A 12,851-nucleotide genomic window follows, 5' to 3' on the forward strand; every position below is an offset into this window, starting at 1 on the left:
GAAGAAGCAAGCGCATGTGAGTTTTACAGTTGCAAGGAAATGAATTCTGCCAGCAACTGAACTTGGAAGAAGACTCCAAACCTCAGAGCAGACCACAGACGTGGGGGACGTCCAGACTGCAGCCCTCGTGCAACCCTAAATCCTTACCTAGAACCCAGGCAAGCTATGCCTGCACTCCTGACCCATGAAATGGTCTGCATGGTAACAAATGTACATTGTTTTAAGCTGCTTTAAATTTGTGGTAACTTGTTATGTTCAAACACCAACAAACACGCCATCTGCCATCATTAGTTGTAATAATTCCAGTAGCTCGATCTTTCAAGGGCTCACCATGTGCCAGTCACTATGCTTTGCATTCATCAATGTTGTCTTACTTTTAATGCAGACACACTGAAGAACCTGCAAATATATTCTTTAAGTTTCCCTCAATAGGATAGATTCATTTATAAAAAAAAAAATCCTACAAATAGATACTCAAATATAAAAGGGAAAATGACATAGATTCCTTTCAGTAGTTTCAAAGCATGTCTTATTTCAAATATCTTTTCCTTCAGTTTAGCATGCATCCTAATTCCAGATTTTAATACATGAAAATTAAATTAGAGTGCCTTTGTACATTTGAAGGGCCGTGCTCATCTAAATGACAGCTGGTTACAAGAAGGAAGGATCAAGGCAAGAATCCTGCAGCCCGTTTCTGTGCACATGCGCACCAGCAGACATCCACTCTCAAGTCAATGAGAAGGCAAGGCTGACAATTAGCATTAAAAAGGATGCGGACATTCCCCCGGGAAATAAATGGGGCTATGTTTGTAATAAAGGGGCAAGAAGAAGAGGCTCTGGGGGTGAAGAAATAGCGCGGGCCGAGTACCTTTGATTGGAAAAGATGAGAAAATCTAGTAAGATCCTAGTACTAGATGACCATGATGACAACACATGAAAATTTTATTCCAGGTCAATTTAAAAAATCCCTCTAGACATAGTTGTGTGATCAATTGACAATGTATGCCTATTGCTATCCTTTATCTATTGGTTTATAAGTCCTCTGAGAGAATGCAACTTACTCGCTTGGAACTTTGTGTTATTGTTTGTGCTTCGAATCAGCTGAAACGCCTTTTGAAATCCCACCGCATGCTGGGTAGGACTGTCCAGAGACTTGACGCTGTTAACGAAGGTGGACATTTTCCTCTTTGTCTCACTCGTGGCTGGAGACAGGAACGTCTTATAGCACTGGTCGAGCGAGCACGTCCTGACTGTGTCTGCCACAGTCAGCACAGAGATCTGGAGGAGAGAAAAAGAAACCTTGTTATCTTAACATGTGAAGGCTTTTTTATATTCTTGAAGAGCCCAAGGACTGAGAGGGCCTTCAGAACAGTTTCTGAGAGTTTAAAAATAAATGCCTGGAGGCATAAATCTATCAAATTTGAAAAGGATGAGTTAAGGATTGGTAAGGGGGAGGGGCTCTAGAGTCTGTGTTTTGTTCCCAGATGAAGTCAGCAGTATGGTGTTCATCTATAACATTAAGGATGACTATTTCACGCAGAGAAAGAGCTTAGCAGTACTAACCATCTTGGGTTTCCAGCTGGAGGTGGGGGTGAGGGTAAAGGCACAGGGTGTGTGTTTTAAGCAACTAGATTAGTCAGTAAAACCTTAGGAGTTGGAAAAGTCAAAATGACGAAGCAGAAAATGTCCACAAGGCAATAGATTATCATTAGCTGTAAACACACCTGTCTCTGAGGTATCCTAGAGATTAGTAAACCTCGAGAAGCCTTCCCTTACCCCTCACCTCTCATAAATCTTGAGCTAAAGTCCAGCCATCCACCAGCCTCCACGCCCTTGTCTTTCTCCTCCTTAGCATAACTTCCAGTGTGAAAGTCACAGCTAATTGGAAGCCTTGACAGGAGCCATGAAGGAAGTACAAGACTCAGCTTGGTGGGGGTGGTTTTTAAAAGAGACTTGGAGCCAGAGTCGGCGGCTGCATCCTCAAACGCTAGAATAAAAATGAAACCACTCTCTTTCCCCCAAAGTCGTTTTAAATATGGATTTAAAACTGTGTACCATAAAACACAAGGTACTTCACAAAAGACATTCAAGGAAGAGCCAATGCCACGGGGGTCACTGGGGGTACCGGTCACCTTGTCGTGCTCGTCGATGGCACTGAGGATGACCCGGGCAGCGTCCTTGGCGATCTGAAGCTGGGTGTCCGTGACAGAGGCCCCGTGGTCCAGGATCACTACTATGTGCTTGGACTGTGGCCGGACCGTGGAGACGTAGATAGGTCTAGAAGGGGTGGGGGGGGAGAAGCTCTCTGGGGTCAGTCCTGCTTTAGGTCAAAGGAGCTCAACCCAACGCAGCTGTGAACACTACAGATGTGCAGGCATTTGGTGGCTATGTCTTTTTCCAGGGATGTCTTTCTCCAAGGAAAGAGCCACTGGCAAGGAGAAAGGATACTGGCGCAGTGAAAACACGACCTCGAGACAACAGCATGTGTCTATAGAACAGGGATTGGTACCTCAGTCTTCCAAAAATTAAAGCAACTGGGAGGTTAGAAGAAGCCAATCCTTTTGGGGGGCGCCTGGCTGGCTCAGTTGGTGGAGGATGTGACTCCTGATCTTGGGGTTGTGGGTTCGAGCCCCACATTGAGTATAGTTAAAAAAAAAAAAAAGGCAGCAAATCCTTTGGGAGGCTGGCCTTTTCGGCACACTTGAAAGTCAATGCTCGCGGCTGTGCGTGGTGCTGCCACTCAAGGTTACCCAATATTCGGCTACAGAACATGGGACTGGTGGTCTCTCAGACCGCAGAGAGTGCACACGAGGGAGGGGAAGGTCTACTTGCCAGCGCTGGGTCTGCAGATGTAGAGTGGGGCTTTGCTAAAACGGAGGCAGCCTGTAATCTGCGAGCATGCTGAGCAGCTCTGAATAGCAGGTTTGGTTTCTCTCCCCCAAGACAAAGGCTACTGCTTAAGAGGGCCCTTTCCTTTCTGTACTGAAGCAATTCACACAGGTCAGCCACCAAAAGGCCCCTTATCGGAGCATTTAAAACCATGCCATCAAATGTGTCCAAGCCTGCGATAGCCACTCTTCTTGCCAGGTTTTTGTTTGCCAACATTCAGAAAAGGGGGTGGAGGGAGGGTGGGGAAGGTCCAAAGGAGAAATGCCTCCCATGAAAAGCGGCCTTCTGCTCATGTGCCGAACAGGAAGGTTTGTGAGAAGGGGTTTAATGTGGTCTCCCTTCACAGTTTTAAAGCTGGAACAAATTAGGGGGAGCTTAAGAAAGCAAATCAGCCTCAAGAGAATTCCCTCCTTTACTGACACCCCTAAAACACTAGATTTTTTCTATGAAATGTTAGATGCCAGTTGACTCAAAAAAGTCTGGGCATGAATTAAGGAATAAAAGCAAAGTACAAAAAACCCCACAAAAACAAAAAAGAAAACCCAAAACAAAACAAAACAAAAAAACCTAAACTCTCGAAATCTGGCCAAGTTTACACTTTTGTTCTCAAGCCAAAAGTCCTACATTAACACTGAACTACTACTGTATTTTCACCAGTCAATACCATTAAGCCAGTAGGGAAATCTAATAAAAAGAATTCAGGAGAAATGGCTACAGAAATGAAAGACAGAATGGAAAAGAATGAAATCTGACTATCCCAACACTGACAACCATGTCAAATATTGAACTTTTTAGGTCCTCCAGGCTAGGTGAATTAAAAAAAAAAAAAAGGCATATCTCTTTTCCAACTCAACCCACATCAATGGAAAGCAGAGTATGTGTTTCACATTGCCACAGTAAATTGTTAAGAAACTGTTTTAGAGGGATGCAAAAATAGTAACATGAAATGTACAATCTGGCAGTGGGTCTCCACAGCATGATTGGTATCCACAGGTTCCTTTCTCATGTGCTCTGAAAACCCATTCCACACTTAGAAGGATGTGGAGAACTTGCAAAGGCCTCTGAGGAAAGCAGTTAGGGCAAGTAAAAAGATGGGAACATCAATCTAGGAGGGGAGGAACCTGGATTACTTAGCCGAGGGAAGACAGTGTTGAGGGTTGGTTTAATGCAGATTCAGGGTAGGTATGCATGAAACCTTCCAAGTGTAGGTGAGTGCGGATTTGTGACAAGGTCCTGCTTGTCCTTTTGGACTTTCCCTCACAGGTGATGCATTAATAGCAGCATGCCATCCAACCTATCTTCTTAGAAGTAAATGCAAATTAGATGGTTCATGCTGTCTTTGGCCTCTCCTGAAATAAGCCAGACCAGACCCACGGTCATGACTTCTGGTCCAGTTTCTAAGACACTTAAGTCTTCACCAGGATGTCTAGGGAGGGAACCGAAGAAACCATACCAATGACACAAAGGTCTTTTTAGGAAAAGCACAGAAGTAGTATTTTCCTTGGGGAAAATTTTAGACACAAATTAAAGTAACAATAAAGAGAGGCTAAAGCGATGGTTATTTTGGACTCTAAAAAATGGCAAGTAAAATGAACACCCTGCACTAGCTCCAGATTTTCTGGTGTCAAACACCCTTTGCAGATACACTGCAAAGGGAAGCCGTAGGGATTCAAAAGGGAAGTATCTTTGCCTAAGGGGTTCTGTAAATTGATGAGTCTTGTCATACAAATTAGCTCACCATTACTGTCCTTCTGGCTAAGCGGTACAAACTCCCAGTCATTTCCGTGAGAAGAGCAGGATGCTAATCATTCTTCGATCCAATGTGTCCTGGGCAACTTTAAAACTTCTAGTAGCTGAGATTGCATGTACTTAGGAGTCTTTTAGGGCTGCGCTTAAGCAAAGGTATTATCATTCCTGTCTCACCAAGGATGCCTGAAGCTCAAAACCACGTGGGTGCCTCCAACAGTTTAATTTCTTTAGTGGGTACCTTGTTAGATAGTTCCAGAAAAACTCTGGGCTTTATCATTTGCCCTTCCCAGCATTTCCACATCCACATATGCTCGCTGGTGAAACCATTCCTGAGTAAGTTTGAGAAACCACAGCTTGGAGGCAGTCGTGTGTGTAAATGAGGAGTCTCCGTTTCATACAGATCACTCTTAAGCAGTAATTACAACTGTAGCAAGCAAGTCAACGTACCTACTACGATGCTCATAGCTGCCCTTACACCGGAACTTGTGTGCTGGGAAAACGGTGAAAATCCCTTCTTCCGAGCTGAAATACTGCCACTTAATTCCAGGGTTGGATTTCAGGTTGTCTGCAAGAACTAGAGGAGTGGGGAAAAGGAAATATAAGCACCAAATCCACAGGTGCAGGCGGGCATGGCTCCTTAGGCATCTGCTTTGCATAAACTGCTTGTAGTATGAAGAAATCCCACTAGATCTAAGGCTGTAAATTTTCCACTAAACATTTTCTTTCTGTCCCTTAAAAAAATACCTGCGAATAGAAAAATGTAATGAATGTTTCAGTCAAGGGAAGCTATTATTCTTGACGTTGTGCGGTGATGCTATATGTCCTGGGATATTTTTTCTAGCATGAATGATTCATTTGCACTAGTCTCTCCCCTCAGGAGGCTGGTCCCTGTTGGACCAGTTTACACTTGCCGGGGTACATTCTCTAATGGAAAACAGTGACGTTAAGAGGCCAGGTCTCCAGAGGGACTAGACCTGTGACCTTGACCTTGCTCACTCCACAATGAGGAAATTAGCATAGATGGTACAAAGGTCAGAACCACCATCATTCAGTAAGAGCTCATGAAATGATTCCAATGTGCCAGGAGCGGGACACAGGCTTTCCTTCATGGTTGCTCATTTAACCCATGAAACAACTGTAGGACGACGGTGGTATTATTATTCCCTACTTTGGAGTTTAGAAAATACGTTTAGAGAGCTTAAGTGACTTGTCTAAGGTTTCATCAGTAAATGGCCAAGTCGGGATTCCAGCCTGGCTGTCCTGGCTCCTAGGTTCTTACCATCACACAGTATTGCCTCCCTTCCTACATACATTGTATTCCTGCCACCGAGCTGCGGCGGGAGGGGCAGCCACCTTCTTGGGGGCAATCCTGTCCCCAAACCTCCATGAAGTCTTTCTTACCCTCTCCCACAAGCAGAGTTCTCTCCCTCCTGATGCCCTTCCACTCTTTTCCCCCACCGAATCCGTAATGAACCATACACTTACTATGTGTCGTGTCCTGCTTTACATGCTGCAAGATACACACAGCTGAGCAAAAGACAAGTCTTATTGTAATAACTGATACACCAGAAGACTTACATAGTGAGAAGTGGGACGGAAAGCAATTCAGGGGGAGGAGGAGTCTGAGCAAAGGCAAAAGGCAAGTATGAGGTGCATCTGATAAGAATGTACCTAAAGCTCTGAACGCCACGCAGCCATCCTTGAGTCTGGCTCGGAGGTCGGCAAACGTCTGCCAGGGTTGCCGACCACGCAGGCTCTGTCGCGACCCACCCAACTCTGCTGCTGTCTTGCAAAAGCAGCCCCCGAGCTCGGTGCATGTGTGGGTGTGCCAATGACAGCTGATTTACAAACATCAGTGGCGAGCTGGATTTGGTCAGTGGGCCTTCCACTTGAGCATTCTAACTCTGAGCCCACCGTGTGAAATGCCCCGCTTGGGGGACTTAAAGCATGTCCAGTGCCTCCTGCCTCCAGCAATTACCCTGCCAAACACACACACGGAGAAAGGGCAGCATATTTTATCCTCACAAAAATCCTAAGAGGAACAAAGCATTCTCCCCAAGTTATGGACAAAGAACCCGGCTCCGACTTTTCTGGGCTCCCTGAGGTTTCACAGTGGACAGGAAGGGCAGTGGAGGGTGTGTGACCACAACGCAAGTCCCCGCTCCACTCTGCCAGGCAACCTTATCAAGGTCAACACCTGGACCGGGGTGACCACACTCTCCCCTGAGACCTAGGGCTGATGTGATTTGCACGTAAACATGGAGGCGGCTTTTCCTCTGGGGGTCCGAAGCCTTAACCTTGATCTCTTGTTAGCACCGTTCTTCAGGCAGCCCTGCCAGGCCCGCAAGAAAAAGGCAAACAGTGCCTTTGGAAGTAAAGCTCAATGACCTCATTTAAAAGTAACATCTGTAACAATAAACAGGCTACAGTGAGACTATTAAAAGGGGAGCCAATGAGAGCAAGAATGTTTTAAAAATAAATCAGAATTCATACGGTGCATGATACATTTAGTCTCACCACAAAAGATCATTCTGGTTCCTTATAATCATTCCAGCACTAGAGCATAAGTGTCAGGCAAGGTTCCTCAAACCCTCCCGCTGAGAACTCCTTTGGCATCTGATTAAATTTCATGCATTATTCGGTACTAGCAGAAGATGATGGATATGATGGTAATGAGGACCCCAGAGCCCAGAAGCAATCTATCATTGTGGTGTGCACCTCAAGCGGGCCCCTCTCTGACCTAGATGTGGAGGTGAAGAGCCCTATTTTCCACACAGGCACAGGCAACCCAGAGGCGGCTTCCCCCATTCCTAGGAGTCAGTGAGATGTTCCGGCAACTGGATAACTTGGGCTGGGGTCGTGCGTGCTCACTCTTTCCTCAGCAATGCTGGACGCTGTCCAGGAAAAGGCTGGGCATACGTCCAACCTGTCGGTCCATGATGTACGGTGTTAGGCTTTAAGCTATCAGTGGGTAGGGCCTGTATTCGTCCCAACTGCTCTGCACACCTACCTCAGACAGACACACGTGAAGGTGGCAACAAATGATTTCTTCCTCACTGAAGCTCATCTCCAAGAGGCAAGCCACCACACCCTCTGAAATCCTCCAGCATCTTACCTCTCCCACCTTCTAGTTAGTGTTATTGTTATTCCGGGCAACTTTTCACTCTCCCATCTCTAGATTCTGAGATCCTTGAGGGTGAGATCTGGGTCTGAGTCACCTCTGTGCCCTGGGCAGAGGTGCTCAGTTCTCTTCAGGTCAAGGCGCAGGCTCCGTGGGAGCTGCAGGGTTGATGTCCGCAGCACACGGGCTGGGAGGGTCTGCTCAGAAGTACTCTTTCTCAACTATTTGTGATACTTTTGTTTAATAAATTATAAAATCTTACTCTCTTCTAATGCCAAATCCAATTAAAAATAAACATGGTGATTCAACATAGAGCAATGATAATTTTTTTAATTTGTCAGAGAGAGAGCAAGAAAGAGAGAGCGCACAAGCAGTGGGAGCGCAGGGAGGGAGAAGCAGGCTCCCCGCTGAGCAAGGAGTCTGATGTGGGACTCGATCCCAGGACACTGGGATCATGACCTGAGCCAAAGGCAGATGCTTAACCGACTGAGCCACCCAGGTGTCCCAAGAGCAATGATAATTCTAAATAGCTTTTAAAATGATCGACACTCTGCTCTCCCAACACCACTGCCAATATAATAGGTACAGAAATAGGTAAATGGAGAGAGAAAAAGCCTACCTGTCTGATGGTTTCAGGGGACTATACATGACAAAATATATCAACTGTATATGTTACACATGTGAAGTTTATTGCATATCAATTATGCCTCAATAAAGTTGATTTGATAGAACAGTGAAAACTTGGGGCACCTGGGTGGCTCAGTCGTTGAGTGTCTGCCTTCGGCTAAGGTCGTGGTCCTGGGGTCCTGGGATCCAGCCCCGCATCAGGCTCCCTGCTCAGCGGGGAGCCTGCTTCTCCCTCACCCACTCCCCCTGCTTGTGTTCCCTCTCTCACTGTGTCTCTCTGGCAAGTGAATGAATAGAATCTTTAAAAAAAAAAAAAGAACAGTGAAAACTTACTGAGCACCATATCAACTAGTTTTATACATGGTGTGCCGCTTTTCTTTTTTTTTTTTATTAAAATATCGTATTTATTTGACAGAGACACAGCGAGAGAGGGAACACAAGCAGGGGGAGTGGGAGAGGGAGAAGCAGGCTTCCTGCAGAGCAGGGAGCCCGATGCGGGGCTCAATCCTGGGACCCCGGGACCACGACCTGAGCTGAAGGCAGACGCTCAACGACTGAGCAACCCAGGCGCCCCGTGTGCCGTTTTTCATAACTACTTTATGAGTTTGTTGCTATACCCACTATATTGGTGCAGAACTCACTTGCTCAAGGCCCAAGTCATGATTTGATCGAGGTGTGTCTGCCTGCAAAGCCCTTGCTCTTTCCAGAACATTACATTGCCTCCACAAGGTTACTAAATACATGTTGAATGAATTAGCATTCAACAGATAAAAAGCACACCGAGTATTTCTTGAGAGGCAGAGTAAATATATAAATATGTTGGTGTCTTTCAATCAAAATAATCAGCTGCATTAGTTTATAAAGACAAAATGTAAAGAAATGCAATTAAGAGGACACCTGACAGAAAGAAAGGCTATCGCAATTGAAGTAAGACATAGGCTAAAGTGAGCATTTAATCTTGTGAGAAAAAACGAATGGCTGAACTGCTAAAACCGGCATGCACCAGCTGAGTAGCCCAATGTCATGGGGTTCGCCATTGACCCCACAGGCTGGCTTAACTGGAAAACGGCACAAACACTGTAGCTCAGAAGGCAGGTCAAGTTAATTATAGCACTCATGACTCTGAGTGATACCGAACCATAAAAAGCATATTTTACATAATAGAAGGAGTTTTTATGTGACTGTGAAACTATATAGCTGAGACCTCTTAATTATCCTGTAGGTGTTTAACAGATTGGAGAAGTCGTTCACAGTCAATGTGAATAAACATAAGAAAGCCAGTTGGACACAGGCCCAATGCTGTTTTGCACTTTCTATTTAATTTGGGTTGGTACTTAGGCACTAGAAGGAAGACCCTGATAAATCAGAATGGACTGGGAATAGGAAGCCATGGGTTTTGGTCCCATCTCTAAGACTGGCAAGCCCTCTGACCTTACATGTACTCACTATACAGCATCCAAAGGAATCTTTCTAAAATGGAAATTGAATCCCACCATTGTTTTGCTCAAAACCGTTCAAAGGTTTCCCACTACACCAGAGCTAGCATTAAATCCAAACCCAATAAGGCCCAGCACCCTCTAGCCCCTTTCTAATCTCCAGCCTCACTTTTACCCTCTTTAACCCACTACGCTGTACGTCAAGGGCTACCTCTTTCAGTTCTGCAAACGTGCCAAGCTCTCCACACAAGATGATCCTTAGACCTGAAGTAACTCTTTTCAACTTCTCAGAGAGACCTACCCTGACCACCCTTGATTATTATCCTAATAGCACCCAGCATTTTCCTTCAGAGCAAAAACTGGTAATGGTTGGTGTACCGATTTTTGTGGCTATGGTTCACGTCTCTTATGCAGACTTGCTGCCAGTTCCATGAGGGCAGGAGCCAAACCCAGAGCCAAATTCACCACATTCCCAAAGCCTGGTGCATGCCTGGTTTTTAGGATGCACTGAGTCAGAAACTGCTAGATGAGCCAGTGAATGATGACCTTGGCCAAGGCTCTCTTCACCTCTGTGCCCCATGAGATTTCACCATTTCCTCATCTCTAGTCTCCAAGGGATGGATTTGGACAAGGTATTTCCAAAGACCCTTTAGAAACCAAAGAGAAATAAGGGTAAAGAATGAAGGTCAATAGAAAGGAAGGAAGCACAAAGATTTGCAACTAGAAAGAGCAAATTTCTCATTGGCTTTGATCAAGTTTATGCAAAAAAGGGGTTAAAAGCAGGGGTATTCTTACTTCCTAGTAACTTAGAATAACTTAGTAGGTCAGCACTAAATTATTATTATTATTATTGACCCAAGACTAAACAAAATGTACAAACGGTACCAAGAAATGTTTAGACAGAATGACAGAAAACTTCATATTGGCTTTTAACAAACGAGGAGGTTCCTGTGACAACTCCTTGTTCTTTAAAGGCAAGCTCTGTTCCCCCTTGGTCTCCTTCTGTGAGCCTTCAACAAATTTACTATTTTTTTCTTACAGTTCCTATGTTAATTCTAACAAAGACAAACAACTTCTCAATACCTACTGGCTTATTTTTCTTCAGCCATAACACACCAATTGCAGTCGGAAAAGCTGCTAAAAACATGCCTTTCAGGAGTGCCCAGCTGGCTCAGCTGGTAGATCATGCGACTCTTAATCTTGGAGGTCATGACTTTGAGCCCCATGTTGGGGGTAGAGTGTACTTAAAAATGTGTCTTCTCCCTTTTCAGGCATTCTTTATTTCCCATTTGAGTCTCAAGATTCACCTGCATAGTGTAGTATACTGTCTGTGGGAAATTCTAACATATGGGTCCCAGATTCCCTGGCCCCCAAATATTTCCCTTCCAATTTCACCATCTACATATGACCAGTTCTTGGATCATCAGCCTCTCTAGTCAAAACAAAACCATGTCCCCAACCTCCTTGCCTGCCCACTTTAATGCTTAAACCATCAGGCTGATGAGAACGAGATGGATTACAAACCACTTGTAGTTGGGCTGTGACTTTGGTTTTTCCTGACAATATTAACCACCAAAGGCAGAAAACAGAGAAAATGCTCTGTAGTAGAAAGCTTGTTGCCTCCCACCTCAAGGAACTCTGGCCTTTCTGATGCCCAGCCCAACACCACTCAGCGAAACACACAAAGCTATCTACCTCCCACAGCTTGCCAAATATAAAATACAAGAGCTGTCCTAAATACACAGAATGGCAGACACACAAAAACACACACACACTCCCCCAAAAGATCAGAAACTACACAGCACCTTTCAGTAATATCCTGTGCAACAGAAATCATTTTGGAGGGGAATAAACATTTTGAGGACTCCAAACAAAATTTCTGGCATTACACTCTACATCACACCTTCTAATTCCTACTCCTAGCTCATACCCAGAGCATCATTTTACCACACATTCTGAATGAGCTGTATTTCATGGACCCTTAGCTACTCTTTATACTTTTCAGGAGTGGTAGGCATACTGAGTATTTGACAATTCACCAGGCACTTTGCTATGTCTTTTATATATTATCTCAGTTAATTTTTTTAAACAACCTTTTGAGGTAGGTGTAATTTATTATTCAGGAAACCAAGGCTTATAGAGGTTAATTTTCCCCAGTGTATGATAGCTATGCAAGAGCCAAAATAGGTGGAGCTTTACCAAAGAGATATTATTCTCATCTTATAACTAAGCATATTCTGACTCAGAAAGGGAAGAGTGACCTAAGCTCTGACCCTTGAATGGGATCCAGACCACATAGCCCAGTAATTCTTCTACCACAATGACCATGCTAGCTAAAGTCCATTGCCAAACTTAGATTGATGACAGCTGACCCAGCTAATCCCACTGTATTTACTTCAGTCCAATATTAAGGAGAGAATATCCTCAAATCTCAGGTTCTGCTCCAAGCTCACAGCTTTTTATGTCCGTTCTAGGTTATCTACATAATGCCAAAATAACCATTCCATTATGTCCTCAATTCCGTTAAGACAGCCTGGTCATGGGCTCAGAGAATTCAGGATAAACTTCCGGGGCAATCCAAAATCACTACAGGATCTACTACTCTGTCCTCTTCCTTTTAATAGACCACTCCCAGAGGATCCAAAGGACCAGGTGATCTCCAAACATTCATGGAAGGGGTAAGAGAAATTTAACAGAGTTCTCAAAGCCTGGTTGATCATCACAATCAGCTTTTGAAACCTATAGATTCCCAAGCTTTACCAAGCAATATTCTGAGTCGCCAAGTCTGAGCTGGGGGTCAAAGAATAGGTATTTTTTTGACAAAGCACTCCAGATGACTCTGATGATCAGCCAAATTTGGGACAACTGGCCAAAGACATTTAACTCCATTGTCCCATCTATTTCCCTAGCTTTACTTTCTTCCTAGACTGTTTCTCTATCTTTAGCACATAATCATTTTCAAGTTTCCCAAACTTAAAAAATGATTAGCAATAACAATAAAACTCTTCCTTTACCCTATCTCTTCCTAT

The 12,851-nt window shown here is 44.5% G+C and overlaps 1 protein-coding gene across 1 annotated transcript in view; it reads right to left on the minus strand.

Moving 5' to 3' along the window:
• The window catches only part of CACHD1 (cache domain containing 1), a 201,644-nt gene that overhangs the window by 52,580 nt on the left and 136,213 nt on the right, over nucleotides 1-12,851 (minus strand). The window contains exons 5-7 of the mRNA XM_036110148.2: nucleotides 5,086-5,212; nucleotides 2,133-2,277; nucleotides 1,062-1,278 (exon numbers count right to left, since the gene is read on the minus strand). Of these exons, the coding sequence (XP_035966041.1) occupies nucleotides 1,062-1,278; nucleotides 2,133-2,277; nucleotides 5,086-5,212 (489 nt within the window). The remainder of the gene's footprint in view (nucleotides 1-1,061; nucleotides 1,279-2,132; nucleotides 2,278-5,085; nucleotides 5,213-12,851) is intronic.

Source organism: Halichoerus grypus, chromosome 5 (genome assembly GCF_964656455.1).
Source record: "Halichoerus grypus chromosome 5, mHalGry1.hap1.1, whole genome shotgun sequence".
NCBI lineage: Eukaryota > Metazoa > Chordata > Mammalia > Carnivora > Phocidae > Halichoerus > Halichoerus grypus.